A 14,295-nucleotide genomic window follows, 5' to 3' on the forward strand; every position below is an offset into this window, starting at 1 on the left:
ACATTTGTGGCTCCCCACGGATTCCAGAAGTTTTCCTAACATAAATATGAAGAACATGGCTGCTTTTTAGTCAAATTTTTAGGTTTCCAAAGGTTTCTGGGCAAGAAAACCTGGTGGTAGCCACACAAGTCGCCCCACTCTGGTTTCAGTGCTGTCTAGTTATCACATGTTCAGGTTTGCTAGGTTTCCTTAGGTGCTGGCTGAGCTAGAGCCTAAAATCCACAGCTAGCCACACTGCAAAAAAAAGGGATCGTTTTCAGTGGAAAGATGTGATGTGTCCATGTTTTTTTGAGGCTTTTTCTGTTGTGGGCACTAGCCCTAACCATGTAAATATGGTACCATTTGTATTGAGAGACTTGAGTTAATGCTCGGTTGTAGGAAATGTGTGGCTTCATACACATCTTAGAAGTTTTTCTCACAAAAATATGGGGGAAATGTGGTGTTTTTTTGTCAAAGGTTGAGGCTTGCAAAGTATTCAGGGTAAGACAACCTTGTGGGAGCCACACAAATCGCCCCACCCTGGATTCCCCTATGTATCTAGTTTTAAGAAAATTGAAAAAGCAGGGCCAGTTTGCAGCGGGAAAAAAAATATGTCCATGTTGTTTTTTGGTCCCTTTCTTGTTGCGGGCACTAGGCCCTCCACACAGGTGACATACCATTTGTATCGGGGGACATATGGGAATACAGAATAGTAGAACATGTGTTATTAACAATTGTGTATCTGGTGTCTATTTCAGAAATACATAGATTTCTTTGATACCTATTTTTCACTCTTTATATTTTACCATATCAATTGCTCCATGCCTGAAAAAACATTGTACAGTGCAGTTCAGTTGTTGGCTCTGGGTACCTCAGGTTCTTGGATAACCTAAATACCTTCTATATCCCTGCAACCAGAAGGGTCCAGCAGACGAAATGGTAGATTGCTTTGGAAAATCTAACATAGGAACAAGAAGTTACAGATAAAAACGTAGTCACAAATGGCTGTTTTTTTCAACTCCGTTTCAATATTATTGTTTTCAATTATTAGTTTCTATGGGGAAACCTTAAAGGGTCTACACAAATGACCCCTGCTGAATTCAGGATTTTGTATAGATTCAAGAAGTCTATAGCTTTCTGGGATCCACCATGGGTTTCACACCCGTTTCCACCACAAACTGAAGGGAGGGTGAAAGACTAAAAAAAAGGAAAGAAGGGCTATCTCCCAGTAAGATGCCACAACTGTGGTAAAAAATGTGGGTTTCTGAATCAAGACTGCCTGTTTCTGAAAGCTGGGAAGATGGTAATTTTAGCACTGCAAACCTTTTGTTATTGTCATTTGCAGGCAAGAAATAGACACTTTATTCTGCAGCTTTTAATTCCCCTCTTTCAAAGAAATAACACCAAATTTTAGCTAAATTGTGGCTAATTTCTCTTTCCTCTCCAGGGAAATCCATAAATCCTGGGTGCCATTGAAACCCCCAGGATGTTGGGTAAAATTAACTCCAAATTGGTGTGGATGCCTTAGGTGAAAAAAAAGTTCAAGAGGTCTAAGCACAAACTATCCCTAATTGTCCAAAAGGGCTACCACTGGGGGGGGGGGGGAAAGGCCTAGAGTGAAAGGGTTAAATTAGGCTAAATAGTATCAATATATGCACTTAACAATTCACTAATGCTTCTTGTGTGCTTGTTCTGTGGGAACCTTGATAGAAATGCTTTCTGCCTGGATCCATAGTAAAATTGGGGGATCTAATCTGGTTCAGGACATTGGGAAAGCAGGAAAAATTATAATATCAACTGCAATGGATTCTAGAATCTGTTTTTGTATTTTTTCCACCACCCTTCCCTAAAGTGCACTGTCCCTTTTCTACCAGAGAAAGAGCATAGAGAACATTAAAACAGCACAGAATGCTCTTATTTTCTTTAACCAAAACACTGCCTTTGCAATTTGTATTAATGTGCTGAGCTGTTGTGCTTGCCCTGCTTCTAAAATGCACACTATTTTAGGCAAGCACAATTCCAACTTTGACATTGTACTGAATGTATGCTCTTCAAAGCACCATTAGGTTACACTTCTTTAATGGTGTGTTTAATAGTGTGTTATAATATCAAATTTCCTAGCTTTCGTAAAGGAAAGTTTCAGTTCTATTAAGGACACAAGAGCTAGGGTTATGCTTTCTTTTCTTCGCTTTAATCAAACAGCAGCCATGTAAACATTAAGAACCACAAGTCCCAAGAACATTAGGGATGAAGTTCATGAGAGTTCAACAAATGTCAACCAATCAGAACGTCTCAGGGCCATCATAGTCCCACAACAATGTCCTTTCTTTCTCTTTCTTCGAGCGACGAACAGCCAGGATCAACCACCACTCTTGCTTTCCCGATTCATTTCCTGTAACAGAAGACAGGTTGAGCACTCTGTACGAATCAATCTTCATTCACAACTGCAAGATCAATTTTGGCATACAGAATAAAACATGTGACAAAGACTTCATTTAGCATGCAACAATCTAAAACTGGAAGGAACTACTCGCGTTCTGTAGGAAACATTACCTAAATCCACTGTGGGGATAATCTCTCCTCCGTGTCCTTAATAGAATTGCAACTTTCCTTTATGAAAGCTAAGAAATGTTATATTCTTTCAGGGCCGAAGGCAAGGATTATGCTAGTTCAAAGCTTATACACAACTAGGGATGCCATGTTAGGGTGCAACATGTTTTAAAACTGTTGATGACTGCCTTCTGCATGGCCCTTCTGACCCATCTAGCCATGGTAGGGGAAGAGACTGCTTTATGCGTTTTTGGAAGGCAATGAGAAGTTGCCGTTTTCTCTGGGAACAGAGGTCTTCTGACCTTGATTCATATGCTTTAATGCATTTACTACAGATAATTTGGGGGAATGTGGAAAAGCCGGTTACGAGATCACTCTGGAGTTGGTCTTAGTCCTACGTGAAACATGAAAAGTCACCCCCTCAGGAGTAAAGACCCTACCTGTTAAGGCCAAGGCTCAGACATCGAAAACTCGCCTGCAAGAGACCAGGCAAAGGAGGGACGCAAGTGTAGTTGGTAACTGCTTTCGAGACAGATATTTGTCTCTCTGCCTTGAGAGTAACAGGTTGAGCAACATATTGAGGTCCCAAAGGACTGAATATTTTGGTTCTGGACAGGCGTACTCCCTGGAGAAGTTTCTGTGTCATTTGGGTGCCCGCCCACAGAAAGTCCATCAATAGGAGGGTGACCTGCCATGATTGCAGAACGGAAGGTATTGATTGTTCGGTATGTCAAACCCTCGGATGCCAGAGGCCAGAAAATTACATTCAGGACGTGGACAATAGAGGTCACAATGGGATCCAGGTGTCGTTGAGAACACCAACCCAACCAAATAGACCAAGCTGATCTATATCTTTTATTGGTATTGCTCGACCATGCTTTGGAGAGGAGGTCTACAGCCTGGAGCGAACGGCCTGCCACAATCCTCGGTAATCCTCAACGCCATAAGCTGCAATGAACCCTCCAGGACTAGATGATGAGGATTGACGGCTGAATCTCTGGGAGGAGTCGGAAATAGGGCTAGACAGATTGGAGAAGCCCAAGAAAGTTCCATCAGAACTGGAAACCATGCTGGAGATGTCCACAGGGAGTGATCACCACCATCTCCGCTTGTTGCCTCGGGACCTCCACGGACAGCCTCATCATCGAGAACGGGGGAAAAGGTGCCTCTCTCTGAACTCCAGTTCTGCATGAACGCATCCGTCACATTGGCCAAGGGATCCGGCCTTCAGCTGAAGTACCTGATGATCTGGTGATCCAGTCTGGATGCAAATGGGTCCACTGAGAAGAGACCCCAATGGAGGTTCAACTCCTGAAATACCGAGGGATCAAGCCTCCAAAGGCTGAGGTCTCTCAGTGGTGAGACTGCCAATCCGCCACTTGATTGTTCACGCCTGGAAGGTGTTCGGCTGTGACTGAGATCTGATTTTCCAGAGATGGAGGGACCTTTTGCATGTAGAAACTTCCAATTTCGCAGTCTAGAATTGCGGCAGGTAAACTCAAGTTCTCTGTTATCCGCCACAGGAAAGTAACACCCGAAAGTTGGAAGCCGATAATCAACCTCTCCCCCTGAACCCCTCCATCTGTAATTCTAGCCTGGGCTGACACTGCATACTGGCTAATGTCCGATCATTGCCCAAGCAATCTGGGACTTGCTTTCTTCAGGGCATATCGATATTTGCTTTCTAACGGCAACTTAACTCAAACCTAGTTCCACCCCGGCAATCACGGTGGTGAACCCTGATGGCTACCGCACCCAAAAGCTTGATAAGCAGTCTAAGGTCGGTGGAGGCATAGCCATTTTTCATAAGGATTCTATTAAGGTAACTACTCTAAAACAATGCAGTGGCAATAAACTGGAAATTCTTGTTTTCAGAATTGACTTCCAACCTCACTATTGTTGGAAAAGTGCACTTGTATACCAGCCACCAGGCTCCCTTCAGGATTTCTAGCTACAACTCCTGGAAATAATTGCCCCCACATTATCTCCACAAAACATTTCCTACTATTAGGAGACTTTAATGTACATAGCGAAATCTCCTCTAATGTGGACACCTTGATACTCCTGGTGGACCTAGCCACCTTGGGACTGAAGATCAATGTAGGCCCCATACATCTTGCGGGACACACATTAGATCTTATCCTGACCTCTTCTCCCAATATCTGCTGCGAGGCCCCTTGCCCATTCACATGGTCAGACCACTCTCTACTTAGATTTCAAATTAAAGGGCCATGGGCTACTCCTGCTTCCGCTAAAGCCTTGCGCAGTCTTTGAAGACAATGGCATAAAATCACGCCTGATCGCTTCACGGACACATTTCCAATCAATGCCAATTTGGCACTAGGAAATATCGAGGATTGTTTGGCTAGCTACAATGCTATAGTAGAAACAACTCGAGATCAGTTGGCCCCATTAAAACCTTACCCTAATGAGGCTAGATGAACACATGCAGCATGGTTCACTCCACATCTACAGAAGGAAAAAAGCCTCTGCAAAAAGCTGGAAAGACGCTGGCATCTCTCCCATGACGAAAATGATAAAGAAACGTACAAGAGCTCTCTTACCCACTATCATAAGAACCTAAGGAAAGCGCACAAAATCCATATTGAGTCACAACTTAATCAGGCAGGAAAATCCTTTAAAGAACTCTACCGCATCCTCAACTCTTCCACGAATCCTAAGGCCTGCCATAATGAAGTAACTCCTTCACAAGATCTCTGTGATAAGTTAGTGCCACTTTATCCAGAAAATTGAGAGTATCTACAATAAAATTACCAAAGATAGGGACCCTTTGAATGACATCTGAACCTGCTGTCCCTCACACCCTCTTACTGCACATTCATTGGAATGCTTCCCCTCCACGCACAAATGATACTGTGGAGTCTCTAATGAAAACGGTCAAATCAGGTTCCCCTCAGGATATTCTACCTGTAAAAGTATCTTCATTGCTCCACAAACAGTTGTCACCTGCTCTCTGCTCAATTCTTAATTCTTCCTTGACGTAGGGCCATTTACCACCCGAATAGAAAGCTGCCCAAATAATTCCCATCCGTAAGAAACCTAATGCCACTCAGGATGATCTGTCCAACTACCGTCCTATTTCTCGGTTACCTTTTCTGTGGAAACTTTCAGAAAAACATATTAACAAGCATCTCTCAGAATTCATTGAAGTAACAGGATGCCTTGACCCCTCTCAGTCTGGGGTCCGACTTCGGTTTAGTATGGAGTCAGCATTGATTGCCATCACAGGCAACCTAAGAGACTCCCTGCACAATGGACAAGCAGCACTACTAGTGCTGCTGGATTTCATCAGCAGCGTTTGACACTATATCCCATTCCATCCTACTCGACAGACTAAGAAACGTTGGAATCCACGGCCCATTTCGGCTTGGATGAGGAACAATTTCCTGCAGCTTAATGCAGGTAAAACGGAGATTATGCTATTTGGAGAAGCTCCTCTACTCTGGTCCTCAGATTGGTGGCCTACTGACCTGGGTGCTGCCCCAGTCCCCATAGCAGTGCTAAAAAACTTAGGCGTACACTTGGACCAGAAACGTACGATGAAGGAGCAAGTCACTCCCACCGTGGGCTCCTGCTTTCACGTGTAATGCCCTCCTGATCTCAGCCAACAAATCCTCTCTCAATAGACTTCAGGTGGTCCAAAACACTGTGGCCTGTCTAGTTTCCAACTCTCCTGCCTCTTTGCCGCTACTTCATGGACTACATTGGTTACCAATCCGCAAGCGGATCCGATTTAAGATATGCTGCACAGTGCACAAGGCACTACAGGGCAATGGCCCTAGCTACTTAGCAGATCAACTCACCCGATATCAACCTTCCAGAACACTCCGGTCAGGCTCTAAATCGCTTATTTTGGAGCCCTGTGTTAAGAAACCCTGCATAGGTGGTAAAGCTTTCTATCATCTGGCCCCCACCTACAGGAATCAACACCCCAGCCACCTCCTGAAATGCCCTGATTATCTACTCTTATGTAAGCTTCTCAAAACTGAGCTTTTCTGAAATCCTCTTCTTGTTCTTACTGTAGCACTCCCGCAGCGCGGAGATACCCCTCTGGGGGGTGATTCGGCATTATAAGACACAAAATAATAAAAATAAAAAATATTCCCAAAAGCTCCTGGCTAGATCCGATTGGTGTTTGGAACGAGAACCCCCCTCTTCTCCCCCCCCATTCCCCCCCCCCCCAAAGGTGGTTGATGTTCCTGGCCACAGCAACGTTGTCCATCTTTAGCAGGACATTGCACTGGATCTGGTCCTTTGTCCAATATTTGACCGCAAAGGAGCCTGCCATCAACTCCAATCAATTGATGTGAAGAGAGCTATCTAATTCTGACCATCTTCCTCCTATGGAGAATCCCTCACATTGCACTCCCCTGCCCTCTCCGCTAGTGTCTGATTCTATCACCAGGTCTGGTTGTGACCCAAAAATGGGTTGGCCGTTCCACACTTCCATATCCACCAGCCAGCATTGGAGTTCTGCTCTCACTTCTGCTGACAGGGGAACGTACTCAAATTACGTCCGATCTCTCTGTAAGTGAGAAATCTTAAGGCTCTAGAGGGCCCTGTAGTGCAAGGGTCCGAGGAATATGGCCTGCATGTACGAGGAGAGAATGCCTACCACTCATGCCATTTGTCGAAGTAAAGTGACTGATTTCGCTAAAGGGCAAATCAAGTTTTTGACAGATCTTGGCAACCTTCCAAAAGGGAAGGGTGAGAGTGGCTCGGACTGAGTCCACCACGAAGTCCAGGAATACTATTGATTGTGTGGGAGACAACATTGACTTTTTCTCGTTGATGGGAAAATCTAGAGGTTGCAGGAGGGAAATTACCCACTGAAGATGGGTGTGCAAGACTCCTGGGTTCTGGTTCATCATCAGGAGATCGTCCAGGTAAATTATGAGACGAACCCCCTGGCTCGAAGGTGTTCCACCAGTGGTCGAAGGATCTTGGTGAAACATGAAGAAACCGAGGAGAGGCCAAATAGGGTAATAAATTTGTAAGTGATGGCAAGCCATTGAAACTGGAGGAAGCGCCGGTGAGGGGGAGATATGAGGACTGTTTGGTACACATCTTTTAGGTCCAGTTGGACTATCCAGTCGTTGTTGAGGAGAAGATCTTGGAGGTCAATACCCTCTATATTGGAGTGGCGTTAAACGAGCTAGTCATTGAATTGTTTGAGATTGATCACTGGGCATTGCCCGCCATCGCATTCGTCCACTAAGAAAACGTTCCTGAAGAAGCCGCAAGGGTGCTGGTCGTCTGAACAATGGCAACTTTGGCTAGAAGGTCTCAAATTTCCGTGTCTACCTAGTATGATTGTTAATCGGAAACCTGAAGAGGTTGTGGAGGCCTCGACTGGACATGGGAGCCATAAAACTCTTATCTGAAAGCCCTTGATGGATTGTAGAACCCAAGAATCGGAAGTCAGATCCCTCCAATTGTGTTCAAATTGTGCCAGTATACCCCCCCCCCCAACTGTGAGATAAAGGGATGACACTCACCATGAGAGGCGTTCTGCTGATATCCACCTCTAGATCCACCTCTGGAGCCGCACCGTCTGGGGTAGGAGCGGATGTGGTAGAATCCGCCGTATCTGGAATGTCCTGCAATTGACCCTGTCTAGAGGCAGAGGCCTGTTGCTGCCACGGCTGGCCAAGCGCCCCCTTACATGGCCGGCCCCGGTGAAAACCCGAGGTAGATCTTTTTAATAGAGGACTGGGCCTTGTCCAAGGAATTAAATGTCTGGAACAAATATACTGAGCTCCTTGAGGAAGGGCTCACCGAACGAGCTGCCCTGTGCTACTGGACCCACCTCAGAGTTGACTAATTCCCCCAGTTTGGGGTTGATTGTTATCATGGAGAAGTGGGGACATTCCGCCTTTAGGCAGTTGCGGACATCTTTATCCATGGCCATCCTCTGTCTTTTGACCATAATGCAGGTGGCCACCTTTTCAGCCGGAGCCCAGTCCAAGGATCTAGGGTGTCGGTCATCTTATTTAAGAAGGTCAGAGTCAGGAGCCAAGGACTGTCCCCCATAGTCAGGCGGTACGGGGTGGAGTATGGGCGCCGTGGCCTACCTGGCTCTAAGTCCGTATCTGAGACTAGGGGAGCATCACCATCCAGTGATAGAGGGGCAGGGAAAGAGGGGTCTAGGTCTGGGACGGGGCACAGGAGAGGGTATAATGGACCTGCCAGCTCCAAGGAGCTATTGTCCAGGAAGGCGCGCTTTTGGCAGGCATAGGCATCCAAATCTATGCCAGCACGTTTCTTTCCGGCCAGTTGGGGTGTCTCGGGTCTGCCCATAGGCTATGGGGCGAGGCTCCCCTGGGTCCTGCTTTTGGGTAGAGGGGTCTTGGGCATGGCGCTCCCAGCGTCATGAGCCTATTTTCCAGTGAAATTAAGGTTTCCCCATACAGCCCAGCGAATGGATGCGCCATGAATTCGCAAAAATAGTCTACGAGAGATAGGTAGCTGCCTCTTCAGTATAGGAGTCATGACTCCTGTATTATGGTGGCTTAGGAAGTTCTGGCTAGCATCAGCACAAATAATGGGGGCCTGAGGCACCCAATCTGTGGGGGACACAGGCAGCCCTTTATGTTCTCAGGGCGGGGTAGCAGGATGGGATTGATCAAATTTACCTTTAGGATAGTCACCAACTATTGTGAAGTTGTACTTCAATTTAGTTTGGTTTTATGCTGTTATTTTTCAATAGTAACAAGACCTGGTTGGGTTGTCCCAAATTGGATTGAAAGTGGGGGTTGCACTCCCGAGCAATTAGCCTTAGCGCGGCAGAAAGAAGCTTCAGCATGGCCTTGGTATGCCCAGGACAGGGCAATGACTTTGAGTACCTGCCCAGCGGGCATCTGGCGCATTGCTGCTGCTGCAAATCACGGGGAAATGTTGCTACTGGTGGCGAAAGATCAGCCCCACGAGGGGTGTCAGTCAGCACACCGGGCCTTGGGCGTGAAGGAGACACAGCGGCTGAAACCAATGCTATTGCGCTCCTGACAGGAATGCAATGCAGTCTGCGGTCTCACTGAGCTCCTGTAACTGTGTGCGGGCGCCACCCAGTGGTCGAAGAACCGCCCTCACAGCCCTAACACATAAAAGCACCGCGTAGAACCGAGTGCGCTTCTGCGAGCTAATTAAGCGGCCCTGTGAAGGGAATCCAGTAATTAAAGCAAATCACACTAAAAATACCAACATGGATAAGTGGCAACAAGCCTACACTTATATTATGGCTGTGAAGAGTAGCGAAGAAAGAGGAAAAAAGGACACAGTTGTGGGACTATGATGGCCTAGCGACGTCCTAATTGGTTGACCTCTGTTGGACTCTTATGAACGTCATCCCTGATGTTAATGGGACTTGTGGTTCTTAATGTTTACATGGCTGCTGTTTGATTAAAGTGAGGAAAAGAAAGCATAACCATCGCCTCCAGTCCTGACAGAATTATGCAAGTAAAGAATCTATAACGGCTACCCATGTACCATTGTGGGCTGTTTTTTATATTGTGTTCAGATATACTACCACTTAGATTCCTGCCAAATCTCAAATTCCCTTTTCACCAGCTCATCAATTGTGCTACAGTTTCCAACTCTTCCTTTTTTGTGTGTCTTTTTAATTTCTGCTTTCTGTTTTATCATGAGTTAATCAACTCTGTTTTCTTTAGCTTCTCTCAAATACTTTTACCTGCTTTATCTTGCTTTCCTCTCTTCGTCAATTTCTTTTCTGCCCTTTCTCTCTCTGCCTTCAGTTCACCGCAAGGTTGTCTCTGCCTCGTCTGAATACTTCCAGACAAGCAGTCGGATTGCAGTAACTCATGAACACATTCTCTGCTAACCTCACCTCCCCTGACTGATGGCAATTCTTCTATGGTAAATAACCTTTACTTCTCTTTCAAGTCTGTGAGTTGTAAACTGATGACATTAGTATTGTAAGTGATCCTCCCAGGATCTTGGTGTGGTGGTTTTATAGGAACTCTTTGCACTTAGCACCTCTGTATTGGGCTTGAGATTTCAAATGGTGGAAGAGTGGGTGTTGTAACAGATTTTAACATAGGGAGGCATTTTTTCTTATCTGTGATAAAGTGATGAGTGCATTTATAGCAAATACTACATCGGTTTGTTTGATAGAGGAAAATAGTCAGATTATAGACCAGTTGGTCTAGCATGTGCTTTTCAAGCTTACTTTCGGAAGCACCGTTCTCTTTAGGCTCCATCCCTGCTCTGTTGTTTGTTGTATAGAAATAATGTAGAAAAATACAGAAACGTTTCAACATTAATAAGCCACTCACATTCACCCTCACAAATCCCTGAAGTTGTGTAGTGGTCGATTCAGTCAGTAAGTTGATTTCCCCCCAATTTTAGTAGTTCAGGCTACACTGATAATCAGTTGAAAAGGTGCAAGACCCTGAGCCCAGGTGGACTTATATACTTTTTACAATCTTTCTCAACATACATTAATACTGGCAGCCACACCATTAGTAAGCTATTTGTTCGTAGCATGTGTAGGTCACATCCTCTGCACTCGGTTATCAACTGGTGTTGTGCATATACATTGCACAAGTTGTTTATCTTCAAAGTAAAGGTCTAAATTTTAAGGTGACTCGTCACCCCCCCCCCCCCCAAATCCACATGCACCAGTACAAACACAGCACCTTACAATGATGTTCACCCCATCGGATATGGACCTTTTTTCAGAGTTCTGAAACGGGCAGGCTACAGGAGAATATACGATGACCTCTTCAAAATCGACCTGAGTATTTTTGAAGGCCAAAACATATAGGGATGATTCATGGGGGTGGCTTATTGGTATACACCCTTCCAGTTTTTCCCTTAAGTGCAACAGCAAGTTCCGGTCATCAGACACTGATAGGGTCAGTACTCGCTGCCTACTCGGAGACCACGAGGAATCAAAATGTTTGGCTTGTCAGTCCTTAGGAGACAAGACCATCTGTTATCCAAGGGAACATCAGTGGGCACACTACAAAACGCAGTGCCAAAGTTTTCCTGAGCCATCAACCGAGCCCGCCATGTAGGACACTGAGGGCACATACTCAGCTGAGGATAGGGGTGCCCATCCAGCACCAGAGGTGATTAAGGAAATCAGCATCAAGAAACTGTTCTCAGAGGCCTCCAATTTCAGGAACCAACCATTTTCAGGGTCCTCCGTGAAACTTGCACCAAATACACAGACCACACCTACGGCGTCAATGGCATCTGAGAATCTTCCTGTGAGTGTTTGTCCTAGACTCCAGTGCAAGCATTGGCCTCGAGGGAACCCTAAGACTTCACTGAAAAGACTTCGATAGCTGGTGCTGACCAATTTCACTGAGAGCGCTTTGCATCAACAACCCACCACGATAACTGGGCCAGAGCCTTCATCATCTGTGGTGGTGTTCTGTATCATCCTATTCTCCTTCACTTTTTTCGTTTATGGACAAAAGCGCTACACCATGCACCTGAAGCTTAGGCTGAAGCTTGCTTAGTGTGGTAAGACTATGTAATGCGCGGGGAGGTAAAGTGTCATGGTTTGGCATATTTACGGACCCTGAGTTATTGTACTGAAGTTCAGCAATGCCATATGATGTCCGTTGTTTTGCTACTTGCTTTGCTAATTGAAATGACAATGAAAAAAGTACTTATACTTTTTTTTTACACGCCTAGAAGCAACATCTCTGTTCTAAACCACCTTCTTTGACACTAAAATCGGCTTCAAAGCAGGCATCGACACCTGCATCAACATCAAGGGAGCCAATGCCTGCAGTAGCATTGCCTGAACATTTTCCTCAAAGCTGGAGCCAGGACCAGCATAACCTAAGAAAAGGAACCTTATTTTGACTCGGCCCTATTGGAGAAGCTTAAACTGTTCCCTATAACTGAGTGGTTGGGAAGAGGGTGAATGGGGTGAAACACAGCGGCCTAGCCTCGAAAGCAGTTACCGACATATTTACCTTACACCTTAAGTGCAGTCAGTAGCACATTCCCCTTCACCACATCCATCGCTACACATGACTAACCCCGGGCATGAGCTATGAGCATGTTTCCTATGATGAGCCCACTCCAACTGCTTATGGAGAAGACCCCTGGTAAGGTTACAGCGTGGATCCCCTAAAAGACCCATCTTTAGAGCCATACCCAGAGAAGGCTTTGCTGCTTGATGACATCACAGCATATCAGTCATCCAGAGGGCTTCAGATCACCACAATGTGGAAGCTGCATTTGATAGAAGAGAATGACAGTTTTTTGGTATAAACTCCCTCCTAAGACTTAAAGATCAGTTCAGTTCTTGCCCATGCTAAATAGCATGACCGAATATGTGTCCAAAGCTTTCAAGCACATATTAAAAAGAAGGGTTGTAATCCAAAGGCTCGAGAAAAAGTACAAGATGGCACATGAGTGCCCCTTGTACATCAGAGACCCCATACAACCTGATTCCCAGATGGTTCACAGGACCTATGGCCTAGGATCTTACTAAGTTCAAATATCAGATAAGGAAGCTGCTAAATTGATGCAGCAGGTAACCATCAACACGGAGGCTTACTGGATCAGCTACATAGTGGGTTGTTGCCAACTCAGTGGGCCTCCTTTCCAGGAACAACAGGTAGGACTGGGAGGAGATGAAGAGCTGCTGAAAAACCTGCCTGGGCCTATTGGACCAGAGGTAATAATTTGGTGCAGGAAGGTAAAATAATCTCAGATGCCCATTTACAAAGCATCACATGAGACCAAGAGGAGTGTCCTGTTCTGACGGCCTTCATGGCTCAGGATCTCAGGCTTCGGTCCAGAGGTATAGCAACAGCTGTTTAGTGTGACAACGAACACTTGTTTGGACTACAAATGTACTCCGTTCTTGAGAAAATCAAAAAGAGCACAGACATAGCCACGGGTATGAGGCAGTTCAAACTCAAACAGGCAGGTCTGCTTTTTGGTGCTAATAGGCAAGATGAGGTGCCAAGGCTGCAGCAACAATGCAGTGCACTATCTTTCAGCACAAGCAGTCCTTTCAGGAATGCCAGATTTCTAAGTATTACCCCAGAGGAGGCTTCCTGGGCAACGGCCATGGGAAGTGTAGCGGGCCCAGGAAAATGGCTCCTCTTCTTCAAAGCAGTGACTTGCCCACTATTCCACCAATCACATAACACCTTTTATGGAAGAAGGGTATACCTTCTGCAATGGGTGGAGATAACAACAGACAATAGGTCCTACTCTTTGCACACCATAGAAATTGCTAGGAAAAACATACTCCAGCATCAAAGATACCATCAGCCAAGAATATCAAAGGCTGCTGCAGGAAGAAGTATAGGCACTGCTCTAGAAGGGTACAATAAAAACTGTTCTACAACACCCATAAGGACAAGGCGTATAAAAGCAATACTTACTAAAAAAGGACGGGACACAAATGCCAGTGCTAGACCTCAGGCTATTTAATTGTTCCATATTGTAAGAGCAATTCAAGAAGACAACTCTGCAAGACGTCATTCCACTGCTCTGTACAGATCATCACATGGCAACTCTCGATTTCAAGGATGCCTGTTTCCATATTCCCTTCCATCCTGGACACCATTGCTAACTCAGATTCACGATAAGTGGAGAGCATACCACCCTTTGGGGTCAAAAGAGCCCCACTGGTATTTCCCAAATGTCTAGTGGTGGAGGCAGCATAGCTGCATTGCCATTCATCTATTTCCATATCTGGACTGGCTGATAAAGAGGAGCAACCAACAGCAATGCATCGCACTCCCCTGG

At 45.6% G+C, this 14,295-nt stretch overlaps 1 protein-coding gene across 5 annotated transcripts in view; it reads left to right on the plus strand.

Moving 5' to 3' along the window:
* The window catches only part of LOC144782165 (cyclin-dependent kinase 17-like), a 588,354-nt gene that overhangs the window by 556,636 nt on the left and 17,423 nt on the right, over positions 1-14,295 (plus strand). For 3 of the 5 annotated variants that reach the window (XM_078661372.1, XM_078661370.1, XM_078661373.1), the window contains one exon: positions 10,302-10,422. The exons of the other annotated variants lie outside the window; for them this stretch is intronic. In XM_078661372.1, coding sequence (XP_078517498.1) covers positions 10,302-10,387 — 86 coding nt within the window. In that variant the 3' untranslated portion in view covers positions 10,388-10,422. The remainder of the gene's footprint in view (positions 1-10,301; positions 10,423-14,295) is intronic. 5 annotated transcript variants of the gene reach the window in all.

The sequence above is a fragment of the Lissotriton helveticus genome, chromosome 9 (assembly GCF_964261635.1).
Source record: "Lissotriton helveticus chromosome 9, aLisHel1.1, whole genome shotgun sequence".
In the NCBI taxonomy this organism is placed as follows: Eukaryota; Metazoa; Chordata; class Amphibia; order Caudata; family Salamandridae; genus Lissotriton; species Lissotriton helveticus.